Consider the following 23,955-nt stretch of genomic DNA (forward strand, 5'->3'; position numbering starts at 1 on the left):
CTGTATCTGTGTATTCATCTTTTAGAGCGTGGGCGCCTTACGCTAATTTTCATCATATGTGTTTGGCTGAGTTTTCTTTTGATATTGACTTTATGTTTATAGATATAGACGACAATTCTCTGTGGGTCTTTGTATATTTGGTTTTTTTTTTTTTTTTGTCTATTGCATTGCCGTCTGACGACTGGCGACAAGAACTGTGGGTTAATCGTTCGACTGCCAGCGACATCGCCAGATGCGGCCAAACAAATTCAGATTATGAGTCGGCTACGAGTATTTGCCGTGCGACCATTGCCGCTGCTCAAGGTGTGCCGCACAAAACAAAGTGTTTCGAACAATATTTTGTCTAGTTCTCATTTTGTTAAATTTTAGCGCGTGAAACGTTAAGCGCAGCTAATTATAAGTGAGCGTTTCGCCGTGTGTGTCATGTTTTATTAGTGGCCACGTCCAAACTCAAAATGTACTGCACCACGCGCCTGCTGCGTTACATACTGTGTGTCATCAATGTGATTTATGCTGTAAGTTAAACAATCAGCCCTGTTCCCAATTACCAAAAGCCAAAGCTACAAAACAAAATGACTTAATAGCAAACTTATTTGGGGTTTTGCGGAATTCCAATAGGTTGACAGTGTTGACAAACGGTGTTCACAATCAAGATTTGCCTGAAACTTTGTTTTTTGCGAAAGTAAAAGAGTAGACAATTTTGTAGACATTAGTCTAAGTCAAGTTTGTAACTCGGAAAAAATTAATTAGCGATATTAAAGCTTCTGTGAGTTCTGATCGAAATGGTTTACAGTGTTGACAAACGGTGCTCCAAATCAAGATTTGGCCTGAAACTGAGCTATGTATTATTGCGTAAAATGAAATAGTAAACAATTTCGTAGACGATTCAGAATAACGATTTCGTAACTCGGAGCAGCATCTTGAGAAAACATTCAGCAATATTTTTGCGTTGGCGTATTCTGATCGAAATGATTTACAGTGTTGGCAAACGATGTTCACAGTCTTTTTTGTGGAAGATGAAAGAACCCGGAGCAGATATCTTAAAAAAGTGCTTGCCGTTTGAGAATTGTGATGAAAAAATAACTTAATATTTGCCTACACTTTAGAGAATTCTCAAATTCTCAAATTCGATATTCGGAATATCTCGCGTTTTATGGAAAAGTGAAATGTGTTGAGCGCCCAAAAATAAATCGTATCATTTTGCAATCTGTTGATTTTGCTGTGACATTGACCAAATGTATTCCCAAGTTAATCTACATGCCCATCCCTTAAATAGCTTAATGGCTGTCTGCTCATCTGGTATGGCACCTGGCTGCTGGACAGCATTGCCGAGCAACGAAATGCTGTTGATCATGGCGAGAAACTGGCTTCAATACTCTGCATTCTGTTGGGCATTGTCGTTATACTGGCCAGCATATTCGGCACTGTGGCCCTGTTCAAGGAGTGCAAAAAGATGCTGATAAGTGTGCGTAAGCTTTTAAATGTGAAATAGCATTCAATAAATATATATATATTATATTTTAACAGTATGCAGTCTTATTAATACTGCTGTTGGTCATACAGTTTGTCATGTTTAGCATTAGCTTTGCGGCGAGCAGAGATGCCTTGCCAAACAGCTTGAAACAGGGCTTCGACGAGCTATGGGATGTGTATCACAGGCACAATAACACACTGAGCATCTACGAGGAGTGGGTGAGTATATGTTAATGGTTTACCTAGGACATGTTCTAATTGGTTTCTTTATTGACTAATAGCTGCATTGCTGTGGTCGCAACAGCGCCGAGGATTACATTTTGCTGGAGCGGGAACTGCCTGCCAGCTGCTGCTTTGAGCGTGACTGCACGAATCCCTTGAATCTGTTCATGGAAGGCTGTGAGATCAAGTTTAAACAATATGTCAGCAAGAAAACAGCCAATTTTCATACAATCAGCTGGTTTTTAATACTGACTGAGGTGTGTATTACGCATAATACTCATAACAATTAACTCGACATACTCATATTACTCATGCCGGTTTCTATAATATTCGAAATACTCATAATGTTAATAGCATGATACTCATAATACTTAAACTGTTAGACACATGCTACTCAAAATACTCATACTCTTGTGCATATGTTACTCGTCCTACTGGATACTTGTCTGATTCTTATTAGATTCATAAAATATATCCTTAACTGTGCACTGAATACCTTTAATTGCACAATACAAAACGAAAAATTATTTCTCCAACAGCAAATGAATTATTTTGTTTTTCATTTATTATCTTTTTCACCTGCAGTTTATGGGCTCGGTGGCCACCTGCTATTTGGTGGATAGCATACGAAATCATCGCGATCGCGTGCGTTTCTATAATTAAGCTTTAATTGTTGATTATTGTCGCTCTGTAACTGTATTATTATTATGCTTAGTTAGTTTTGTGCCATTGTGATTTGTAATTTAGTACAGCAAAAAAAAAAAACAAAAAAACATATTTTACTATATTCATTGATAAAAATATCAATGCCAGCGCATCGAATCAATAAAAACAATGTTTGCGGCATTGTGAACCAACTCCCACGTCAGAAGAAAAAAGAATAAAATAATACAAAAACAACAAAAAACCCATAATAAAACCTGTTGCTATTGACTAATTTCATGTTGACTGCCAGATAAATAAAATAAGCGCAGCAAAAATAAATCTGAAAATGAGTAGGATTCAACTTTGATGGAAACAGCAATAATAACAAGCCTCAACGAGCATGTCAAGAGATAAAATGGAAAAACACAGATACACACACACACACGCTCGCACACACAGATACGCTCGCACACACACGGAGAAGCGCCTTCGCCTTTCCCAATAAGAGCAGCCATGTGGGCGTCTCGAACGTCTCTCGATTTTCTCGCTTTTATACTTAGATCAATGGCTGAGTGAAAACATTTGTATAGAACTCGCATTTTCAGAAACAAACAAAATAAAAAAACCAAAATAAAAACACACAGCAAGTTTCAGTTGTTTCACGGCACTGAAAGGCAGCGGTCAGCCAGCACAGATTTCTGTGATTTTGTATCCGACGGATACACATACTATACGTACTATCCCAAAAAAAAAATAAAAAAACTTGCTACTGCCATATACGTAATACTCACCTAATGCATTCGTCGAGGTATCGCTGATTTAAATAGCCAACAATCGCAAGGTCCAGTCTGACTAGTCAGCCAGTCGGTTAGTCGGTTAGTCGTTTAGTCGGTTAGCCAGGGCGACAGCTGTCGCACGTCTCGTCAGCATCTTTGCTAGCTGCAACGTGACAACAACAATAACAACAACAACAACAACAACAGCAAGATGGGCCTGTCGGAGACTACAGTGAAGCATCTGCTGCTGCTGCTGAACTTTGTGTATGCGGTGTGTAAAACTGGCCATTGAGAAAAAATAAAATCAGTAACAATAACAACATATATCGCTGTTGCGCACCTGTTTCTATTTATTTGCAGGTGCTCGGCTTGCTGCTGATTGGTTTTGGCATTTTCTTTCTGTAAGTCATTTTATATACAACTGGCAAGTATTCATTATATTGCAGCGCAGTATTCCCTATATTTTATATATTTCTTTTTACTAGAACATGTATTTAACTATTTTGCAATAATTAGAGTTGAAAGTCGTTTGAATGCAATACAAATTGGTTTTGCACAGTTTTCCGTGCATTTTCCGACAGTAGACGTTGGTTTTCCAGCATGGCTGGAAGAACTGCAACAGTGCTAAACAGTTGCATGAAAGTTTTTTGTTTACCCTCCGATCGGCTTAAAACTCATTTCAAAGAGAGAATTTATTCTACAAGTGCCATAGTCAAGGCCAGGGTATACCCGTTATTATCCTATATAAGTCGCCATTTCCAACTTCCATAATTCGGTCAAAACTCAACCGATTTTCATAAGGTTTGGGTTTTTGTGCATGATTTGGCCTCTAGATCAATTTTCAAATATAACAATATTATTTTTGGTCCAAATTCTTGTGAAAATAGTTTCCTCAAATATCCGATATAGACATGGTTTGAAATTGTCTACCCCATAATTCGGTAAAATCTCATGCGCTTTCCACGAGGCTTTCCCCCTACACTACTATTTATATATAATCGAAACTTACTTATTTTTGCGTCTTTCTAGGGCATACGTAACCTCGGTGAGCATTGGCGAGAATGTGGCTGGCGGCCTAATCATTGGCCTGGGCGTCGTCATAGTCATCATTGCCGTCTTTGGCTGCCTGGCGGCGGCACACGAGTCGCCCAGGCGTCTGCTCTTTGTAGGTGCCACTGACTCCAACCTCAAATACTTGAACTAAATCTGAATCCTCATTGTGCAGTATGTCATCTCGATTGTGGTGCTGATCCTCATACAGCTGCTGTTCCTGAGCATGGTCTCGCATGGCACCAAGGATGGCATCTCGGGCAGCATTAACGAGGGCTTCGAGCAGCTGTGGGATGCCGAACGCAATGAGACCGGCGCCTTGGCCTACTACGAGTCCTGGCTGCACTGTTGCGGCGTCAATGGCTCCGAGGACTATGCGGTCATAAATCATGCTGTGCCCCGCAGCTGTTGTCCCGAGCTCAAGTGTACGAATCCAAGCCAAGTATACAAAGTGGGCTGCAAGGCACAGTTTGTGGAATATCTGGATGACAGGCTGTTGATATTCAAGATCGTCTGCTGGCTGCTAATCGTGGGCGAGGTAATTAACTAATTATTGAGAGCTCCAGAATTTAGCTGAACTTTGAACTCTTTCAGGCAATTGGCGCCGCCTTGGGCTGGCTGCTCTTAACAGGCCTAAAGAACCAAGATCGTCGCAACAATGCTGTCTGGATGTAATCAAAGTCTAACCTTAAGCCTTAAGTATTATTTTAATTAAACACTACACTAATATTTAATTGTTTCAATATTAAAGCCACAAATTTTACTATATATGTATATACATATAAACAATTGGCTAATCATTTGTAACCTCAATGTAGATATTCGACAACGTGCGTGTCACATTCATCCATGACCATCTGGTGAAAAGCGCGTAATGCCCTTTGCTCAGCGGCAGAGCCGGCAGCCTCTTCGATATATCCGTATTCATGACCTTATCAATATAGATGTAGTTCTCATTCTGCAAAGTATTGAATGTGGATGTGAATTATTTGTAAACGAACTATGCACTCTAGTCTCACATAGGGGCAGCTGTGATTCATGTTTGTGCGTCCATCCAAAAATCCCAACAGGAGCTTGGCCAGGGCATTATAGCGCGATTTCCAGAAACGACACATATCTATGTCCGATGCGTACAGATATGGCGTCCAGCCATTCCTTCTGACCATCAACCTGAAATGGAACTGTTTTTTTGAAGCTTAACATTTGCTTTAATTTGAATTTGTTCTTTTTGAAATACTTACGAAAAGCTGTTTTTTGATCGGCTCGAAGATCTTGTAGCGCAGACTCATATAGTTTGTCAGTTGGTCCACATGCCCGATGTAGCAGTATTCCACGCTGGCCAAATTTGTATATTTGCTCTCGCAGGTAATGTTTGTGAATTTAATAAAGATTGCCTTAATTTTGTTTATAAGCAGCTTGTTTGTTCAATATATATTCGAGTTACTTACATTTGCATGGCCGACATTTAGCAGGCATATACACAAGGGTATTAGCCATAAATATTTAATGCTCGACTTGTCCATTTGATTGTTAATAGGCGAATGTTTATGCAAACAATTTGATTGGCAAGATCACATAGAAATAAGCATTAACATGTTATTGTGTTCTGGCTGAATGTGCACGACCAGCCGATGCCCTGTATTTTAAAATCATAAAAAAAAACTGAAAATATTTTCCGCTTTGTCTTTCTATTTAAGATTATAAGCGAATATTATTGGCAGTATGTCAAATTTGGCATCAAACAGCTACACTTAGAGAAAAATCGCTTCGTTTTCCTATAGATAGGATTTGCTGCTAATCAAACGCATAATTAGATTTGAGCTGCAGAATTGAATATCGCACTCTAGTTTATCATTGCCCACTTGCACTAACTACAGGGTATAATTAGCGCAAAAAATTGTTTGATTTCAATTATAATTTCTTTTTAATTGTTCAATCAAAATAAGCCTAACAATATACTTAACTGGTTAATCATTCAAAACCTCCAGGTAAATATTTGTCATGGCTCGTGTTGTGTTTTTCCAGGACCAGCTGGTAAAAACCGCATAGTGTCCTTTGCCCAGCGGCAGGCCGCGTATTTTCTTAGATATATCCGTGTTGAGCACTCTGTCTATAGTCACATACTTTTCCTTCTGAAAGACAGCACTTGTATGTTGCAATATATAAGTCACAGGATACTCGAGTCTTACCATATAGGGGCAGGTGTGGTTCAGGTTGGTGTGACCCTCAATTAAGCCATATAACAGTTTGGCTATGGCATTATAGCGTGATTTCAAGAAACGACACAAGTCTATATCGATGGCATATAGAAACGGCTGCCAGCTGTTGCGATTCCTGATCATCAACCTGAAACGGAACTTCAGCAAACGAATGGTTTAAAACCAAGTTCAGTTTGGCTTATCCGTTAGATACTTACGAAAAAGTCCTTTTGTAAAGGCTGAAACAGCTTATAGCGCACACTCACATAGTTTCTCAGACGATCCAAATGCCCGACATAGCAATACTCTATCGAGCTTGTGCTCAGATCCTTGCTCTCGCACGTAATGTTCGTGAATCTCAGAAAACTGCCCTAAATGTGGCCTAAATAACAAATATGTTCTGTATAAATAAATCACGTTGAATACTTGCCTGCGCATAGCCGATATTTATCAGGCATATACACAATGTTATGGGCCAGACGAATGCGATGCTCAACTTGTCCATTTGATTGCTTTTGGCCAACTGTTTAATGGCCAAATGACACACAAGCGAATTACCAAAATAGCCTAAGTTCAATTATAACATATTTTGTAGTATATTTATTTCTTGCACAAACCCTTCAATGTGACACCCTGTATATAAGTAGTCGAAGCGCCTGCGCCAAATGCGACGACTAAAACTGAAGCTAAAACCGTGTCAGCCGTCAGTCGACTGCCAGCGTTCGGGCCATAAATGACGCAACCGGGTCCGTACTTGGCTCAATCGGCGGCGCGTCAATAATATGCTTGCCCCCCAACGCAGCATAGACACGGGGTTCACTGTCATTGTCACAGACGACGCATAAAGGCGGAAACGGCCTCTATTCAATTGCAGCTAGTGAAAAATCGCTCGTAAGTTTTTAACATACGTGAATACATTCGGTTGTGTCTAAAACTGTGCTAGTTTCTGTTGTTCTTATAGTCGTCTTGTTGGTTAGCATCATGGAGAAGTCATTTTCGATAACGCCCTGGAAATATGCGCTGTTCACAACATGCATTCTAATTGCGGTAAGTATTGACCCAGTCGTTGACCAGGCCGTTTGCACCAAATATCGACCGAAACATATTTCAGCACATGCAGAAAAAATAAAAATCGATATTATCATCAAAGCTGTCTTGATGGTAGCTATCAGAGCTATAAACAGCTGTCAGCACTTGACCATCAATTGCTTTTAAATTATATCAATGTTTACTTTCGATCTCATTTTGGCATACATGTTGTATACGTAATGCGGCAAAATGTTTGCATAATTGCCAGTTCGCGTCGAGCCCCACGGCATTTCATGCCCATAGTTATAGCTGTAATATTTTTAAACTGAACGAAATGCCGCCTGTCTTCCGACACTATTTACAAATGCACCGTGTATTCGTTTCTCATAAAAATACAAGATATTTCAATTTGTCTTGTTTGCTTCATTAACGCTTCACTGTGCTGCACGAATATGCTTTCCAAGCAAATATTCTTGCTATTCTTCAATTCTGCTTTGTACTTTGCGTTCGTAAACGTTTTACTGCCTTTTACTGTTACTCATATGTACACAGTTTCTGCACAGGGATTTGCTTTGATTCAATTCCATGCCATTTCTTAATTCTTCTTTGTGGCTGTATTCTTAAACGTTTTACTGCAATGCATCTCATATGCAGATACATTGCATCTATTTCGATTTTTATCAATATCAAGCGATTTTTGTATTCCTTCTTCGTGCTGTATTCGTTAATGTGTTGTCGCGATTATATTAATCACTTTCTCTTCGTAACAGGGCTTTAATATACTCTTCTTCTCGTGCGGCGTTGTCACCTGGGGCTCTTCGGCTTCGGTCTACGGTGGCTATTCGTCTGCCCTCTGCGGCGCTCTTATTTTTGCTGTCACTTTCCTGGGACTTTATGTCGCCCTAAAGGAGTCCTACAAGTTCTCCAATTATGTGAGTGCCCATATATAGATCACATATCGTTTGACCTTAACTCAAGTTTCATACATCTTGCAGTATATTATTTGCAGCATTTTGGCTAGCGTTATGCTGGTCATTTACTTTATCATCTTCTCGAGCATGAAAAGCCAGCTGATGTGGCGGTTCGAGGAGCGCATTAAGCGTTTGTTTGCGGAGAGAACAAATCAGAATGACACCATGCAGCCCATACACAGCCTGTTCCGCTGCTGTGGCCTGGAGGGGCCGCAGGACTATTTGGTCAAGGAGCATGGCGCCTTGCCGGCCAGCTGCTGTTATGCCTTCGATTGCACTGTGTCCAGGCATATATATCAGGAGGGCTGCGGCACAAAGGCCATACAGGGTTTGCAATTTCAGGCTGATGTGAATTATTACGCAGCCATTGCCATATTTGTGCTGGAGGTAAAGTCGGCCAATAAATATTCACTTAGTGCTAATTTAAACAATTATTTATTACAGCTTTTAAGCATGCTCTTTGCATTTCTCATGGGCAAGGCGCGCAAGCTCTTGAAGATCAAGGACGACGAGACACCCATTAGCGAGGATTAGACCTAGCGCAGCATACTTGTAGTGCAATTTAGTTAGTTGTAACGCGCTTCGAGCCAAACTAAACAATTAAATTAGTTTAATTGCCGTTTTCCAATAAAAAAAAAATACATAAATATGCGACGTACGCAGTTTGAATTTCGGCTCCCATAAGAAAACAAATTCCAATTCCAGCAACTCGACAACACTGTTCAAAACGTGAAGAACAAAATATATTCAATGCCTTTGTGTCTGGCATCATTCGGGCAGCTGCCGCCGATGCGATCGGTTGTGTATATTTTATATATATATACAACATATATATACGCCAATTAATTCAACATTTGGAATCTTGTTAGTCAACATGGGCTGTACTTCCGGTTGTTTTAAGTGTTTCCTCAACATTCTCAACACGCTCTATGCGGTAAGTTAAAGAAGAGAGAAGTTTCGCCTAAGAAATTCAATTTTCGTCCGTCGAGTGACAAGTTCTTGAGTGTATAAAGCGTATATTTCTAGCTGTGAGATAATATATAGACACCTCGAATTTCGCACTTTGTATCAGAATTGTCCGAATTTATAGCCGGTTTTTGGTTAGACAGTGTACTTAATAGGTGGAAATACTTATATGTGAGCGCTTATTTATATATGTAAAATATATGTTACAGCCAAGGGTTATAAAATGTTTATATTGTGAGACGTTTTATGTTTTTCAATAAATAAAGCTATATATATATAGCATAAGAGCTTGCAGGCTATAGTAAAATGTTGTTCAGAATCTTAGGAATCTACAGCATAAACCATATATATATATATGTTCTTGATCAGCTGCCGACTGCATATAGCCATATCCGTCCCTCTGTTTTTATGTATACCCATTGTATCTTTATGTTGATTGTAACTAGGTCGGATTGGAAGACTATATCATAGACTTTCATGCACTTAAATAATCTAAAACATAGTTCTTGTCTGAAAGAGTTTGTTAGACTCGCAAAAAACCGGATCCAAACTCTATAAACGGACTCAAATAGGCTCAACATCGTCTCAATATATCATAAAGTACCTTTAGCAAATTAACTTGAATATAAGTATACAAAAATGCCGCTATATATATTAAAAAGTATTCAATCTTGGTCATCCAAAAGCTAACTTACACCAAAAACATTCCAGTTTATTTCAAGTTAAGATAACCTGCATATGCCACAAAAATGCAAATAAATCGGAATTTCTATAATTATCAATTATCTCTTTTATATAAACGTACAGCTCTTTGGCCTGTTGATAATAGGCATTGCTACGCTGAGTCTGAGCCAGGCGCCGACTGCATATATTATCTATCTGTATGTCATTGGCGGGGTTCTGTTTGCATCGTCTATTATCGGCTGCTGCGGCATCTGCCAGGAGAGTGTGTGCCTGACCACAACGGTGAGTGAACTTGATAAACAAAGTGCCAGAGGCCGTTGCCTGACTCGATATTCTATGTTAAATCCCGAACATCCAATACCCAAGTATGGATTCATCTTGCTGGCCTTGCTGATTGTGCAATTGTTTGGCTTGTTTGGGAACAGCTTCGATGAGGATTACATTAAACGCTATGCGGTCGAAGATGTTGATGTCAAATGGAAACTGGAGATGATCGAGCCCGGTGCCATGGATAAAATACAGCGTACCGTAGGTGAAATTAACTTCGAAATTCTCATATGGCACTAATTGAGTTCTTCATAATGTTGCCGCACAGTACCAGTGCTGCGGACGCAATGGACCCGATGACTATGTGAGCATCGATCGTGCTACATTGCCGGACAGTTGCTATCCCGATGGCAAACGCAATATACCCTATTTTACCACGGGCTGCGTAAATGCCGCTGCCGATGAGTTCTTGAGATTCTTTAATTATGCTGATAATAGTAAATGGGGCTCATTTGCAGTTACGGTGAGTTCCTTTTTAGCTATATTCAGATACTTTTATTAAACTTGATTAAACTCTTCCATTTCAGGCTCTCTTGTGCTTCTGTACTTTCTATTTGGTGCAACGTTTTCGCAAGGAACGCCAAAGATACACGTATCATTATTAAAACGAACTGATTTTCAAGCTCGATCACAAACGCAAAAAGTGTATATTCCGTTTGTCGTATGCCTGTCTGTCCGCCAATCTGAATGCAAATTTTATTGCAAGCTAAAGACTTGAATTTTGAATATATTTCAGTCGTAGTGTTAAAATTGTATAGCCAGGCTCCACTGGGGCTCTATATATCTCAACTCTTATAACATAGATCTCCTATAAAGATCTAATCAAAAATCTATATCTTACTTGGGTTAACAAAATTTAAAAGAATAACTATCGATGAGCGTTGAAGATCGATAGCAAAATGGACAAAATCGATAACATTAAAAAAATATTCTCACAATTGGAGTGTGAACGAGCATTAAGCAGTCGGTTACAGCCGTCTGTCGCATTCTTATTTGCTTATTGTGTTAAATTATCTCAAATATTTACAACTTTTCGAATTGGAATATAATTTTTCAAAAAATTTGTCAACATTATTTTTAGAAAATTACAAATAAACTGCTGTCGGTAGTAAATGCACAGGGCAGTTGTATAATTATTATTAATTATCTATTATGGATGCATACCCCGGCCTGGCCTGGAGCTGGCGTCATTCGGCTCATTCATCTTAACATTCCCAATCGACTCATGCTACCCATTCATGACGCAATGTGTTCGATAATCACAGCGCATTAGTTTCTAAGAGCCGTCTGATCGCCACAGCGTATCTCTCTCCGTCTCTCTTTCTCGGCTGTAACATCTGGCACATTGGAGAGCTGGCGTCGCAGCTATTTACCATAGACCCAGTTCCAGAGTGCACCACTTTGTAGCTCGTTGGCCGCTCAATCATTTAGCTCTCCGGCTGGGTCAGACCGCCCGGCTATTTGTTTGTTTGTTTGTTTGTTTGGCTTCCGACATCGCTGGGGCTTTGGTATACAAACATGCACACACATGTACACACATTGACATTTGATTTTGGCTTTTTTATTTTTGCTTTTCATGTTTGTTTACCGTCTTTTTGTTTGCACTGTGGTGCTCAGTGGTGCTCCGTGGTGGTGCTCCGCGTGCCACTGTGCCGTTTTGTGCTCTTTGCTCGCCAGCTTCGGGCCTCGGTTTCAGTTTCAGTTTCAGTTGTAGTTCGTACGCGACCGTCTGCGCTCACAGTTCTCGGCTGTAATTAAAAATCAAAAAATAAAAATAGCTTAAAAACAAGTACATTGTCGAGTTGTTGTTTTCTGTCTTTTTTGTTTCGACAAACTGTTGCACGTGTCCACATTTGTTTATATACAAACATTATTGTAAGAAATTTGATTAGTTGCAATCATGGGCTGCGCTACGGGCTCCATTAAATACTCATTATTCCTCTTCAATGCATTATGGGCGGTAAGTTGTAAAAGTTTTCAAATGTTTTTCAAGTGAAACATCTGGCATTGGCAAATGTGAAGCATTGCATTTGCTATGCCATATTGGCAAAAATGTTTCACATCAGGAAAAAGAAAAAAAAAACGAACAAACCTTTTTGTAGCTCTACCTAACACCAGATGATATCATCTTGTATATGCGTGCTTAGTTCACGACTATTATTGTTAGTCTAAAAAAACACATACATGCGCGTTTTCTAGCGCTCAGCGAGCGGGCGTGTGTGTGCGAGTATCTGTGTCTATTGTCTGTGGCTTTTTGCATTCCTTGAGCCGCTTGGAAAGCTTCTTTGTTAACAAGCGACCAGCGACAACGACGTCATGCCTTCAGATTTAGTATAATAATTAAAAACCGAAGAAAAAAAAATCGTAATAGAAACCGGATTAGAAAACACACGAGACACCAATGTCAACACCTGGCGATGAAAGCAGCTACATTCGTTTCTTTTTGGTGCTCAAAACCACAAATTGGCCAGAATATTGTATAGTATGATGATATGCTCTCATATTTCATGACATCAGCTCTGATATTTCCAATTATATCATGCATCAGAAATAATGAGTTTAAGCATTTGAAGAAAAGTTGCGGAAATCGGCAATGTCTGATGCATTTATGGAATATGTGTGAAGACAACCCTCTGAAAAGTTAAGAGAAACAAATCTTTGATGTGCTTGGTAGTTAACTGAACCAGTCATTTGCTGCTAAAATGACGATATGCTCACATATGTAATGACATCAGCTCTGATATGTCCAATTAGATCATGCATTGGCAATGAATAAAAGTATTAACGGTGTATGTGTGAGAAGAACCCTCTGAATCCAAATCCTTGAGATCCTTGGTAGATAATATAGAATAATGAGAATCCAGATTCGAATCTCAGGCAATACTAAGTATAATAGAAACAATAATTTGTTTGCCTCTCAGTAGAAATGGGAGGGCGTGTAACCAAACGCCCACTTTTGAATAATGATTCACTATACTGAAATCTGCCATTCTATAATTTACGCTCTCTATGTGCCATATTGAACATTTCAGATACTTGGTATATTGGTCATCGTGTTTGGCGGCCTTGGCTGGGGTGCCATGCCGCAGCAATATGCCATCGGCATCATGGTACTGGGCGGCATTATACTGTTGATATCGATGTTCGGCTGCTTTGGGGCCATACGCGAATCGTCGCGCATGCTCTGGACGGTGAGTATTTCAATAGATACGAGTTTTGCAGAGTTGGGTTAAGACTTCTCTTCTTTGTTGTGTAGTATGTGTCGCTGCTGTTGGTGTTGCTGGTGCTGATAGCCGTCTTCATCTTCTTCAATACCCGCGACGTGTTCAAGAGGTATGCAATGCAGACGGTGGAGGATCATTGGCAACTGGAGCTGACCAAGCCGGGCAGCATGGATCTGATACAGAAGACGGTGAGTGCTGGCTAACTAAAAGTGTTTCCAATTTAAAGTTAACTCGTTTGCATAGTACTCCTGCTGTGGACGCTATGGAGCTGGCGACTATATTGCCATTGGGCATAGAAATAATACAGTGCCGTCGAGCTGTTGCAAGGGCAACAACTGCCTGAATCCATTGAATGTCTATACAGATGGTTGTCTGAGCAAAGTGGAGGCGGCCTTTGCTGATGAGGCCAGCACATCGCGTTACTTTGAATGGGGCCTGCTGGGTTTCGATGTAAGTGCCTCCGCCGTCAGCTGCCCGACTGCCTCGCGCTCTAACATTTACAATTTGTCTGCTTTCAGCTGATAATACTCGGACTGGCGATCATACTAGCCATACACTATTCGAATCGCAGACGTCGCTATAATTATTAATTTTATATTTAGCCAGAACTAAGTCAGTCGAATTGTACTCCTAGTACCTCATCTATAAGTGTCACCAATGTACCTACTTATGCAATCTTTGAACCGCACAGAGCGCCATGTGTTCACTTGCCAAGCAATCAAATGAATTAAATATAAACTTAGCTCGAATAAACAATTGCAATTGCTTTCATTTTTCGACAGCTAGCCATCGCGTTTTGTTCCACAGTGCAAGCTCTTCAAATCAATTAGGCAAGTCAATCGAAACGTGGGGGTAAAAAAAGCCAAAAATTATCGCGCTCCCAATGACGACACGCTTGATTAAGCTCTCTAGCCCATCTGCGGGAAAGCAGCTGGCACAGCTTAGCTCCCCAAAATGATATCTACAATATTTAAGTTTACACCCATGGCCAAGGCCAGATATTAAGAGAAAGTGGGGAAGAGAAAGGGAAGGAGAGCGAGAGAGCTGCAGTTTTATCTTGACAGCTTTAAGTAGGAACCGCAAATGCAACAAGCTTGAAAAAATATATTTGAAATAAAATTAAATTTATTAAAAAGTCAAAAGTACGCATTGATTTAGTATTGATTTTAATATGATTATTTTCATATAGAAATATATGTAAAAATGTGCTTACCCTAAACTGCAAATGTACACACATAAATATTTGCTATCTGATAGTAGGAGGGGGCAGATAATTGCAGCACAGCAAAAAGTACGCCTGTCTTCGATTGGCATAAGATGCCCGAACACGCGCGCACACACATCCATGCCTGCATGCATGTATGCATACATGCTTACATGTACACATGCACATGTGTACATTACATGTACACATGTAAGCATGCATGTATACATGCATGTACATTACATTACATTACATGTACACATGCACACATGTAAGCATGCATGTATACATGCATACATGCGCATGCATGCGTATATGCATACATGCTAACATGCATGCGTACATACATGCGTACATTCATACATACATACATACATACATACATACATGCGTACATGCATACATGCAAACATGCATACATACTTACATACATACAGACATACAACAAACAGAACAAAAAAAAACACGACAAAAAAAAAAAACACTTGCGGTCACAGCCTGAAACCTGCGTCGCTTACTTGAGTTTTTGAAAATCGAGTAGAAGGGCATTAAATATAATCTCGTTTAATTTGATTTGGCAGCGCAACGGAAAGCAATCTGGCTCCGCGCTTGTTATAAAAGAACTTGTGCACAAAAATTTGAATATCTTGGCCATTTGTAGGACAATCCCGATGTCCTTTGGCTAAAAGGAAATTCGAATCCTGCAGATTCGACATATGCAATTAAAAGGACGAAAGTCCTTTGAACAGGACTTGTGTGTTGTATTCTTAGATGATCCCCATATCCTTGAATGCTGATCGATAAAGTTTTTTCTCGCGATCCTAATGAAAGATGTCCTTTGAAATTCTGCAAGGATACGGCCGACTTAGAGAAATATTTCCAATAAGGACTTATTTCGCTTATTTAGGCAAAAACCTTATAGAATCTGGATAGTTAAGTGTCCAACAATTCGAAAAGGCAAGTGCTTTCCGCTGGTCAGAACACATTCAAATTGTCCTGACGAGCTCTGCGATAATAGGGAGCTATTCGTATGCGCTCAAAGACTCTAACTGCTTGATCCTCAGACGTTTACGTTAAAACCTGCAAGGATATGGCCGAATTAGCTTTATTTCGCAGCCGCTACTCAATTCACATCCCCAAAAGTCTGCAGCACGAAGAAGAAGAAGCACTTGTTCCGCTTTACAATATGACGTATTGAGCGATTGACGGTGACGTCACAGCCGAGCAGCGCTCATCTGCGCGAGCGCATTGGCGCTCTCTCTTAAGATGTGACTGTGTTTGTGTGTGACCAATGGCTACTGCTGCGCATGTGTGTGTGTGTGAGAGAGAGAGTGCTTGTGGGTGAGCGGGCGCGTGTGTGTGTGTGTGTGTGAGGCGTTTTGAATGTTGAAAATAACGAACTTTTTTATTTGGATTCAGTTTGCAAGCAAACGCGGAACGCGCCAGTCTCTGAAACGGATTCGAGTACATTTGAAAAAGTATTTACTTTGTTATTTCGAAAACAAACAACAGCGCTTTGTTGTTTTGGAAGTCAAAAGGTTAAGAAACTTTGTGCTATGATATTTGTGTGTGTGTGTAAATTGAGAACAATTTCATATGCTTATGAGCTCCCAGCTAATTATGCACAATTATTAAAAAATAAAAATAAACATAACTTCAAAATTGCACTTAAATCCAATTCAAAGCGATTTAAATGCATTTTATTATCGATGAACACTATTTAGTTTTGTAGTAAAAAGTGATTGAATTAGTATTTGTATATATTAAAAGTTTGTTTTCAATTTTCAGCTTGCCAAAGTCAATTTTGAAAAATGGGCTGCGCCATAAAAACCGTCAAGATTAGCTCCATTGTGCTGAATGCCATTTTGGCGGTAAGTTTTGATAAAACAAAAAAAAAACAAAAATTGTATATATAACAAAAAGCGAGACAGAGCAAGTTATGCAAATGCACACACACATGCACAAATTGTTATTTAAATATTTCATTGACATTTATTATTTCACTGATGCATTCAATTCAAAAAACAAAAACAAAAAATAAAAGGAAATAAACCACTTGCAAGCATGATGTCATATGGCCCCAGAATGAAAGCGAAAAGAAATCAGCTTTTGGGCTATCTACCGAATTTAACCAAATATATATTTAATAAGGCTAGACCGCAGTTCTGCAAGATGCTAGAATATTCAAAAATTCTCACATGCACATGGCCCCAATGTTATTTGCACCCCCCCTCCCTCCACGTCTTTAGTAGACAAACCCACGTATGGCCACTTATATTTGGCCATGTTGTATTTTTAATATTTTGTCATTTGTCAGTTTCACACACTTTAGCCACGTCGACGACAGGTCTTTGGCCAATACACACACGCATCGCACAACACCCCCTTGACTAGCCCCTGCCCGCCCCCTGAGATTTGCCCCTGTTACCATAGCTAGCATGTTTACACTTGCAGCTTTTGGTTTGTTTTGACTGGGCCGGGGAGTCCAAGTCTTGTGCTTGTGCAGGAAACGGACGCCCTGCGCCCACAATTGCACCAGTTTCTGGCTGTCGAATGATGTCATCATGGCAAACTACACTTACTTGTAGTTTGACCTATATAGCGTTATCCGAATCCAGGCATAGGCCTCAACCTCAACCCTCAATGCCAAACGGGGTGTGTTTGGCGCAAACAACACCCCCGCCCGAATGTAATCAACCAATTGACTGTCTTCAGACAAAGAACGAAAATAAAGTGAAAAGCTCTCGAACATTAAATACCCTAGCACGCATAAGCCAATTTATGATCATTTGACCGAATGTTCCTAGCCATGACTCAGCCTGTTTTTACAGATCAGATGTATATATATATATAGACTTAATGTGGTTGTAGGTGTCTGCTTTGATGTAAGTCGTAACAAAATTTAATACCCTCTCTGCTAGTAAAAAAGGTAAAATTTAAAATTATTGCCGTGGGGTATAACAGACTAGGCTATGCTCGTTCCCAGTCCAAATTTGGTCACTTAAGCTGTAGAACTCTGTAAAATATAAATTTACGATTTGAGCTTTAAAGGAGTTTGTGGTGCTTGAATACATTTTCCAAGGTTCAAAGCGAGAATTAACAAAATAAGTATACTCTGTACACAACCAATATACTCTTTTCACTTTGTTGAAGGAGTATAGAAATCATTCAAGTGACGCGCTCTGCGGTTCTGTGCCACATATATGGTATCTCTATATACCATATATTTATATATATTTGTATCATTTGACAAACCTCAATTAATGTGCCACAAATTGCGAAAAGCGTTTCGATTTCGACTCAAACTCATAATATTGCACTTGGACCTTGTGCTCGCATCCTATGTAGTATATATTGTCAGATGACTCACCCGTAGAATTTCCAGTTTGATATGTTGCGTTAATCTTACAGCTCCTCGCAGTGGGTGCCATCGGTTGGATAGCCGTCAATTCGGATACGGAGAGCGAGGAGTTTGTTATCGCCGCCTACGTGGCCTGCGCGATAATTGTGCTGTTCGCCTTTCTGGGCATATTTGCGGCCATACGCGAATCGGTCTGTTTGACCGCAACGGTAGGGTTCAACTGTGCAGCTGTTGCATTTATAGCGAGTAATTACTGTACAATATTCTCCCTGTAGAGTGCTGTGTTTCTGCTGGTGCTGGCCATACCGCAAATTGTGAGCACCTGCATGTTCTTGCATCAGTTCGAGGTGCAGAGCGCCCAGCAGACCGTGGAGCTGGCCTGGCAGGCGAACAACATGGACGGACTGCAGCAGAAGTACGAGTGCTGCGGCAAGACAAGCGCCCAGGACTATGTCCATCTACGGCAATCGATACCGCCCAGCTGTTATGCCGATCTGCAGCAGAAGCCGGAGCACCTGTTTGTCGAGGGCTGCATCGAGAAGCTGCAGTGCCATTACGAGAGCGACAAGCGGCGCTTCATCATTGTCTCCTGGGTGCTGGTGGCCTTCGAGGTGGGTGTCCACTATATATTGAATATACAACTACATATTGAATACATTAATAATCGTGTTACCAATTGCAGCTGTTGTGCTTTGTGCTGGCCGTCTTTCTGGCCATCAGTTTCCGCAACAAACAGCGGCGCATGCAATTTTAATGGCCAACTGTTGCGGCAGATGACAAGTACAAAACGGGGGCAGGATATTAAGTATTTGATTTGTGCTCCGCCTATTCGAGCATAAATCTTTATTTTTAATCATGAAAAAAAAACCAAACAAACCAAACAAAAATTATATGCATACAATTCATAAGCTGCAAACTTTACTTCAAATGCTACAAACATAAGCTAAGTACTTAGTTAATTTATAATTTTTAATTTATTTGAACTGTTTATAAAGCAAATAAAACTAAATATGTATGTGTTTGTGCGTGTATTCTAATAAATGATAGCGTTTGTTTTGGGTTTTTGGGATTAGGTGAGGCGAAACTTATCAAAAGTTCCTTTTGAAAAACTTGTTGAGAATTATAAGGAATAAGAATAAGAATTATGGGAATAACAGTAAAGCTCGCCATATAAGAATTTGACAGTTTTGTTCAAAACCAATTCCCATGCTTGCTATATGATAAAGTAATTCGATCTGGCCGCATGAAACGTATTCAATGCCGTCAGAGTTTATAGCGAATTTTTATAGCCCTTATTATGATTCTTTTGTTAAATCTCAAAATATTGCGTATACCACACGTGGTGCGAGCGCGCTCTCAACTACGATTCCCGTTTTCAAAGATACAACAAAATTTGGCTTGTTTATAAATAGAGCAACGTCACATGTTCAAGGCCAAAAAGAGGAAAATGCGTACGGGCCGGGCCAAAATGAAAATATGCGCTGGCCGAGGCAGACAACTTGTTGCTCATCTGCCAGCCTCATACCTTAGCTACAGACACATGTAAATATGTATTAGCGTCTATTTGTCAAATTTGTTTTGCTTTTTTGGCATGCGTTTTGGCCAAAACGAGGGCTGGCTAATTGGTAAACAAGGCACATAGTTTAGGGTATGCCAAAACTGATGATCCAATGCGAACCATTGAGTGTTGCCGCTTTATGTGATATCTTTAACTAATTGAAATGTTTATATATATGGAAATGGAAATTGGATTTTTTGCTTTTGCATATTACTAAGTAAAATATTAAGTGAGCCCTCAAGTGACGCATTGTGTTTATCTTTGCCAGCGCTTAAACCGTTTGCGAATTACAAATGAAAATTGCTCTTATCGCTTGTGAACATATATTGGCCGTTTAATTAGTGCATTAGAATAAATTTAACAGCACATCTATCAACTCTTAGTGCTTCTTCTTATGTTGATTTGCGTCTGAGCGGAAATTGTGGACAGAGCTTATGCGATAGATGATTGAATCCCTGCCAGGATCGATATTGACAATTACATAGCAAATGACTGCGAGCGAGAGCGTATATGCCAGACTGAGCCATACCACAATGTTGCATATAATCGGATAATCGAAACCATTGAATTTTTTGAACGGATTTGTCGAGTTTTGCGACTTATTGCCGTGTCTCAAGCTGCTTGCAGACATCTGCTTGTCCGTGGTCTGCACGAAAAGCAAGGTGTTGCTGATATTCCTCGCAGCGGCCAGGAGATCTGCAATCGCTGCGGCGACCAGTTGCTTGGCCTCAAAGAGTATGGTGTATTTGGTCACCTTGGCAATGCGATCCAGCGATAGGCGAAAGACGATCACCTGCGAGGACTTTAGCAGGCCGCTCAAGTTCCCCGCAATGGCATTCATATAGCCGACCTCCTCGAGAAAATTCTGATGGCTCAGATAATCGCGAGGGTTTAAGAAACGTATGGGCTCGGCCATGGGCACGTCCTGATTTCCAAAATAGGACCTGTACGTTAAGACACCCAGATTATGATTAATAAAATTGAAATCGTTAACTGTGCCGGGCTCCAGCTGTGCTATGAAATTATCAATCGAATTCGCGGTGTCCGAATCAAGCAGTTCGTATACCATGTAATTGCCCGGCGTCGCCACACGATAAACTCCCTTCACATGGACAAGAATCACCGTTGTCTGCTCCAATTGAAAGGGATCCTTGATGGTCAGTCCGGTCCACTCGGATTTGCCAGTCACACTATTGCCCAATGCAGCCAGAAGTACATCGCCCACGTAAAAACTCTCCAGTGAATCGCTGCCGGTGAATTCCATTGACATCGGACTTTGCAGCACGCTTAACTCGCCGATGCCACGTACAAGAGCAATAAATAGCGAAAAAGTCAAGAAATTGGACAACATTTTCAATAGTTCGAATATTTGCTCAGCTTATTATAGAACCTTACAGAAAGAAGTTTCTCCCCGCCCACTTGGTTTTAACCAGCTAAATTGTTCCTTAAGAAAAGGTTGCTTGGTTTCGCTCATTGCTTTTGTTGTCCTTATCATATCCTTATCACAGTATCATTTACAAATGGCATTTTGCTGCGCACTTTATCAATGAACGCTTACGTACGTATACTATATAGGACAAATGCTCCGCCAAGAGACTGAACATTAATAGCACAACAAGTATTATGGCCATAGGTGAAGCTGTTGAGCTCACAGATACCCTGTACTTAGGTATTTTTCAAGATATTTGAATGTGTTTCTGCTTGGAACTTTTTTTGTGGGGCTTTCCCACTTCTAAGCGTAAGTATGATAAAAACCTGATTAAAGTAGCAACTATTTCAGGACCTGCCTAATCTCAGTCCAACTACCTAATATTTACAGGGTGTAGCAACAAGAAGAGTCAGCATACGAATGTTGATTTCAATCTACCAATCTATCTAACTGCTTTGAACATTTACAGGGTATAGCAACAAGAAGAGTCAGCACTCGAACGTTGATTTCTCAGAAGAAGCCACCAATAACAAACAGCGAGCCGAATGTCAGACAGTCGGATTGCCGTGCTGTTTGGTGGGTGTTGTTGGCCTTTTTGGGGGCGCCATAATTTCAAAATAAATGCGCGTCGTTTAGTCGTAGTTGAACGTGTCTGGCAAAAGGGCTGGAGCTGGAGCGCGTTTATTATTTACAACACATATACTACTTGGTTTTTTTTGTTATCATACGAACGAAAGTTACCGAAACGCAATTGGACGCACTATCGATTGGTTTGCGTTGCGAACATGGCCAGTCGTGTATCCTGCCTGAAAGCCATACTTATCGCACTGAATGTGCTGCTATCGGTGCGTATGCGTAATATTCGTATGAGTTATTTCCTGTGGCATTGCACAAGACGTTCACGGCCCGATTGATTTGCAGCTGGTTGGCGTCACATTGATTGCACTGTCCCTATACGAGCTGAACAACGTCACGCCGGGCAGCTTTCAGCATATCGCCATCGTGGTGCAGATATTTGTGGGCTCTTTTGTGGTGCTCAGCTCCTTGCTGGGCTGCTTTGCGGGCGCGCGCATTTCGCTGGGACTCATTTGGAGCGTAAGTTTGATGCAAATAATCGGCATTGCACGGTTCGTAGAAATTCTGTTGAAAAGTTTCAAGTGTTACCAAACTTTTTTATGCTATTCGAGCCAACTTCATATACATAGGTACAAATCCGATCATATTAAAACTAAAGATCTATTTCCTTGCCATTTAAGTGTTTCCTTTTAAATTTGTTGGTTTTGCTTATTTCATTTGAAATGATAGCAAAAATATATGAAATTTGAACCAGCGACCTTTCGCTTGTTAGTCCGACGCTCTGTTTTCCCTAAGCACCGTCCTGAAGCTCGAATTTATGTGCTTCTTTTTAAATTTGTTGGCTTAGCTTATATCATTTGGAATTATAACATATAAAATTTGAACCAGCGACCTTTGGCTTGCTAGTCCGAACCTCTGTTTTCCCTACTTGCAGCTCAAATTTTCAAGCTCCCAAAAAACTTTTATATAGATATTACCTAACAGTCTCTGTATACCCTGTAGTTTGTCAGCTGCATGCTGATATTGATCGGCTTGCAAATCTATATAATTGCGGCTGCCCATCTCACGGACTATGTGGAACGGGCACGTGCGGATTTCCTAGCTCTCTGGTCAGATCAGCGACGCAACGTGGAACGCATTAGTTATCTGGAGCAGAAGGTAAGCCGGCGGAGTACAGTTAACAAATGATTCACGCATTCCTTTTCGACACAGTACACATGCTGTGGCCAAAGCGGGCCACAGGACTATATACTCCAGGGGTCCGGTTTTCCGCTCAGCTGCTATGGCCATAAGGAACGGGTGCAGAGTCAACTCTTCAGCGGCGGCTGCTTGGACGCTGTGCAGGCACATGCCACAGACAATGTCATTAACGGGCTGATCATCAAGTGGTTGCTGTTTATGCTCGAGGCAAGTTTTCAACGTCCGACCTTAACATCATTACAGACAATAATTTATGGCTGGCTTAGGCGGGCCAAGAAAAGATTTTTGAAAACAATTCTTCATACCCTTGTGGAACATAAAGAGCATAATAATTTTGTCGCACGATATATGCGGGGTCATAACAATATATATATAGAGAGAGAGAGAGAGTATATAGAGTGTACTCGATATCACTATGTCTGCCTGTTTGTTTTGTTGCAGGAAGTATACATGTCAGATATATATCCACATTGGATCACTTATATAGTAGTTGTATATATAGATAACATAGGAACGAAAGGTAGAAAACAAAAAGTTTGAATGAAAACTTACTTTTTGTAATTAGAAGACTCCACTGAAGGACTTTTCAGCTGTGCGAAGTTCTTTATTACAACATCCAATCGAAATCGCATAACTATATAAAACAGCTGAAATAAAAAAAAAAATAGGTTATTTATTTGAGTTCTAGAAACATTTCACGAAAATTTTAAGTCCCATAGATATATGTCACACACTTTCTGCTCTTCCATAAGGGTATTTGATCTTCAGCGCAACGAAGTAAGCGATTTTTTTTTTTTTGAAATTTAAACAATTTCACCTTCTGTCTTTCATCTGCACAGCTTTGCGCTCTGGGCACAGCCACCCACCTGGGCATCACCGTGCGCAATAAACTGCGGCGCGAGCGTTTCTGAAAGATGTGCCCCACCCCCCATTTAATCAATAGCTCGTAATGCAATTGAAACTTAAACGTAGCATCTATAAGTGTTGGCATTTTACACATGATAAATAAATAAATATCGTACAAAACGTTTGCAAACGAAAACTTACTCAGTTAATATAATA

General features: G+C 40.3%; 10 protein-coding genes across 10 annotated transcripts; 7 read left to right on the plus strand and 3 right to left on the minus strand.

Moving 5' to 3' along the window:
• Positions 1-226: 226 nt before the first annotated feature.
• LOC115762208 (CD151 antigen) lies at positions 227-2,611 on the plus strand. Its single transcript, XM_030704334.1, has 5 exons — positions 227-515; positions 1,277-1,465; positions 1,528-1,692; positions 1,755-1,952; positions 2,281-2,611. Exons 1-5 carry the CDS (start codon positions 456-458, stop codon positions 2,356-2,358), a joined length of 690 nt encoding a protein of 229 aa, XP_030560194.1. The 5' UTR covers positions 227-455; the 3' UTR covers positions 2,359-2,611.
• Positions 2,612-2,993: 382 nt separating this feature from the next.
• LOC115762411 (protein late bloomer) lies at positions 2,994-4,927 on the plus strand. Its single transcript, XM_030704599.1, has 5 exons — positions 2,994-3,387; positions 3,477-3,517; positions 4,146-4,281; positions 4,342-4,704; positions 4,761-4,927. Exons 1-5 carry the CDS (start codon positions 3,328-3,330, stop codon positions 4,839-4,841), a joined length of 681 nt encoding a protein of 226 aa, XP_030560459.1. The 5' UTR covers positions 2,994-3,327; the 3' UTR covers positions 4,842-4,927.
• A 13-nt stretch (positions 4,928-4,940) lies between these two features.
• LOC115762412 lies at positions 4,941-6,186 on the minus strand. Its single transcript, XM_030704601.1, has 5 exons — positions 6,131-6,186; positions 5,615-5,802; positions 5,408-5,560; positions 5,186-5,347; positions 4,941-5,124 (listed from the first exon to the last, which is right to left on the minus strand). Exons 2-5 carry the CDS (start codon positions 5,687-5,689, stop codon positions 4,960-4,962), a joined length of 555 nt encoding a protein of 184 aa, XP_030560461.1. The 5' UTR covers positions 5,690-5,802; positions 6,131-6,186; the 3' UTR covers positions 4,941-4,959.
• Positions 6,095-6,869, minus strand: LOC115762354. The gene is made up of 4 exons (XM_030704523.1): positions 6,795-6,869; positions 6,583-6,735; positions 6,356-6,523; positions 6,095-6,298 (listed from the first exon to the last, which is right to left on the minus strand). The coding sequence occupies exons 1-4, from the start codon at positions 6,867-6,869 to the stop codon at positions 6,134-6,136; spliced, it is 561 nt and encodes a 186-aa protein (XP_030560383.1). The 3' UTR covers positions 6,095-6,133.
• Positions 6,870-7,093: 224 nt separating this feature from the next.
• Positions 7,094-8,997, plus strand: LOC115762218 (23 kDa integral membrane protein). Its single transcript, XM_030704352.1, has 5 exons — positions 7,094-7,255; positions 7,326-7,411; positions 8,164-8,325; positions 8,389-8,751; positions 8,809-8,997. The coding sequence occupies exons 2-5, from the start codon at positions 7,346-7,348 to the stop codon at positions 8,896-8,898; spliced, it is 681 nt and encodes a 226-aa protein (XP_030560212.1). The 5' UTR covers positions 7,094-7,255; positions 7,326-7,345; the 3' UTR covers positions 8,899-8,997.
• Positions 8,998-9,156: 159 nt separating this feature from the next.
• On the plus strand, positions 9,157-11,874 carry LOC115762497 (23 kDa integral membrane protein). The gene is made up of 5 exons (XM_030704734.1): positions 9,157-9,298; positions 10,138-10,296; positions 10,381-10,542; positions 10,610-10,804; positions 10,869-11,874. The coding sequence occupies exons 1-5, from the start codon at positions 9,239-9,241 to the stop codon at positions 10,944-10,946; spliced, it is 654 nt and encodes a 217-aa protein (XP_030560594.1). The 5' UTR covers positions 9,157-9,238; the 3' UTR covers positions 10,947-11,874.
• Positions 11,875-12,085: 211 nt separating this feature from the next.
• LOC115762496 (23 kDa integral membrane protein) lies at positions 12,086-14,321 on the plus strand. Its single transcript, XM_030704733.1, has 5 exons — positions 12,086-12,301; positions 13,374-13,532; positions 13,598-13,753; positions 13,809-14,015; positions 14,084-14,321. Exons 1-5 carry the CDS (start codon positions 12,242-12,244, stop codon positions 14,153-14,155), a joined length of 654 nt encoding a protein of 217 aa, XP_030560593.1. The 5' UTR covers positions 12,086-12,241; the 3' UTR covers positions 14,156-14,321.
• A 1,890-nt stretch (positions 14,322-16,211) lies between these two features.
• Positions 16,212-19,152, plus strand: LOC115762499 (protein late bloomer). The gene is made up of 5 exons (XM_030704735.1): positions 16,212-16,307; positions 16,558-16,640; positions 18,181-18,339; positions 18,406-18,741; positions 18,813-19,152. Exons 2-5 carry the CDS (start codon positions 16,581-16,583, stop codon positions 18,882-18,884), a joined length of 627 nt encoding a protein of 208 aa, XP_030560595.1. The 5' UTR covers positions 16,212-16,307; positions 16,558-16,580; the 3' UTR covers positions 18,885-19,152.
• Positions 19,153-20,067: 915 nt separating this feature from the next.
• LOC115762355 (renin receptor-like) lies at positions 20,068-20,958 on the minus strand. Its single transcript, XM_030704524.1, has one exon. It carries the CDS (start codon positions 20,956-20,958, stop codon positions 20,068-20,070), a length of 891 nt encoding a protein of 296 aa, XP_030560384.1.
• Positions 20,959-21,771: 813 nt separating this feature from the next.
• On the plus strand, positions 21,772-23,900 carry LOC115762495 (protein late bloomer). The gene is made up of 5 exons (XM_030704732.1): positions 21,772-21,962; positions 22,039-22,212; positions 22,696-22,851; positions 22,906-23,100; positions 23,733-23,900. The coding sequence occupies exons 1-5, from the start codon at positions 21,903-21,905 to the stop codon at positions 23,802-23,804; spliced, it is 657 nt and encodes a 218-aa protein (XP_030560592.1). The 5' UTR covers positions 21,772-21,902; the 3' UTR covers positions 23,805-23,900.
• The last annotated feature ends 55 nt before the right edge of the window (positions 23,901-23,955 follow it).

This window comes from Drosophila novamexicana, unplaced genomic scaffold (genome assembly GCF_003285875.2).
Source record: "Drosophila novamexicana strain 15010-1031.04,08,12 unplaced genomic scaffold, DnovRS2.1 tig00000564-arrow-pilon, whole genome shotgun sequence".
NCBI classification, from domain to species: domain Eukaryota; kingdom Metazoa; phylum Arthropoda; class Insecta; order Diptera; family Drosophilidae; genus Drosophila; species Drosophila novamexicana.

Bases quoted from the DNA above. Each gene is read 5' to 3' on its own strand.
- LOC115762208 (XM_030704334.1), top strand. From the start codon at position 456: ATGTACTGCACCACGCGCCTGCTGCGTTACATACTGTGTGTCATCAAT. The intron at 516-1,276 runs GTAAGTTAAACA...TCCCTTAAATAG, and splicing joins TCATCAATGTGATTTATGCT to CTTAATGGCTGTCTGCTCAT. The intron at 1,693-1,754 runs GTGAGTATATGT...ATTGACTAATAG, and splicing joins TGAGCATCTACGAGGAGTGG to CTGCATTGCTGTGGTCGCAA.
- LOC115762411 (XM_030704599.1), top strand. From the start codon at position 3,328: ATGGGCCTGTCGGAGACTACAGTGAAGCATCTGCTGCTGCTGCTGAAC. The intron at 3,388-3,476 runs GTGTGTAAAACT...ATTTATTTGCAG, and splicing joins TGCTGAACTTTGTGTATGCG to GTGCTCGGCTTGCTGCTGAT. The intron at 4,282-4,341 runs GTAGGTGCCACT...CTCATTGTGCAG, and splicing joins CGCCCAGGCGTCTGCTCTTT to TATGTCATCTCGATTGTGGT.
- LOC115762412 (XM_030704601.1), bottom strand. From the start codon at position 5,689: ATGGACAAGTCGAGCATTAAATATTTATGGCTAATACCCTTGTGTATA. The intron at 5,561-5,614 runs GTAAGTAACTCG...AACAAAATTAAG, and splicing joins TAAATGTCGGCCATGCAAAT to GCAATCTTTATTAAATTCAC. The intron at 5,125-5,185 runs GTGAGACTAGAG...AATACTTTGCAG, and splicing joins TGAATCACAGCTGCCCCTAT to AATGAGAACTACATCTATAT.
- LOC115762354 (XM_030704523.1), bottom strand. From the start codon at position 6,869: ATGGACAAGTTGAGCATCGCATTCGTCTGGCCCATAACATTGTGTATA. The intron at 6,736-6,794 runs GCAAGTATTCAA...GGCCACATTTAG, and splicing joins TAAATATCGGCTATGCGCAG to GGCAGTTTTCTGAGATTCAC. The intron at 6,524-6,582 runs GTAAGTATCTAA...CGTTTGCTGAAG, and splicing joins CTTTACAAAAGGACTTTTTC to TTCCGTTTCAGGTTGATGAT.
- LOC115762218 (XM_030704352.1), top strand. From the start codon at position 7,346: ATGGAGAAGTCATTTTCGATAACGCCCTGGAAATATGCGCTGTTCACA. The intron at 7,412-8,163 runs GTAAGTATTGAC...TCTTCGTAACAG, and splicing joins CAACATGCATTCTAATTGCG to GGCTTTAATATACTCTTCTT. The intron at 8,326-8,388 runs GTGAGTGCCCAT...TACATCTTGCAG, and splicing joins CCTACAAGTTCTCCAATTAT to TATATTATTTGCAGCATTTT.
- LOC115762497 (XM_030704734.1), top strand. From the start codon at position 9,239: ATGGGCTGTACTTCCGGTTGTTTTAAGTGTTTCCTCAACATTCTCAAC. The intron at 10,543-10,609 runs GTAGGTGAAATT...GTTGCCGCACAG, and splicing joins TGGATAAAATACAGCGTACC to TACCAGTGCTGCGGACGCAA. The intron at 10,805-10,868 runs GTGAGTTCCTTT...CTTCCATTTCAG, and splicing joins GGGGCTCATTTGCAGTTACG to GCTCTCTTGTGCTTCTGTAC.
- LOC115762496 (XM_030704733.1), top strand. From the start codon at position 12,242: ATGGGCTGCGCTACGGGCTCCATTAAATACTCATTATTCCTCTTCAAT. The intron at 12,302-13,373 runs GTAAGTTGTAAA...TGAACATTTCAG, and splicing joins TCTTCAATGCATTATGGGCG to ATACTTGGTATATTGGTCAT. The intron at 13,533-13,597 runs GTGAGTATTTCA...TTTGTTGTGTAG, and splicing joins CGTCGCGCATGCTCTGGACG to TATGTGTCGCTGCTGTTGGT.
- LOC115762499 (XM_030704735.1), top strand. From the start codon at position 16,581: ATGGGCTGCGCCATAAAAACCGTCAAGATTAGCTCCATTGTGCTGAAT. The intron at 16,641-18,180 runs GTAAGTTTTGAT...TTAATCTTACAG, and splicing joins TGCTGAATGCCATTTTGGCG to CTCCTCGCAGTGGGTGCCAT. The intron at 18,340-18,405 runs GTAGGGTTCAAC...TTCTCCCTGTAG, and splicing joins CGGTCTGTTTGACCGCAACG to AGTGCTGTGTTTCTGCTGGT.
- LOC115762355 (XM_030704524.1), bottom strand. From the start codon at position 20,958: ATGTCAATGGAATTCACCGGCAGCGATTCACTGGAGAGTTTTTACGTG.
- LOC115762495 (XM_030704732.1), top strand. From the start codon at position 21,903: ATGGCCAGTCGTGTATCCTGCCTGAAAGCCATACTTATCGCACTGAAT. The intron at 22,213-22,695 runs GTAAGTTTGATG...TATACCCTGTAG, and splicing joins CGCTGGGACTCATTTGGAGC to TTTGTCAGCTGCATGCTGAT. The intron at 22,852-22,905 runs GTAAGCCGGCGG...TTTTCGACACAG, and splicing joins TTAGTTATCTGGAGCAGAAG to TACACATGCTGTGGCCAAAG.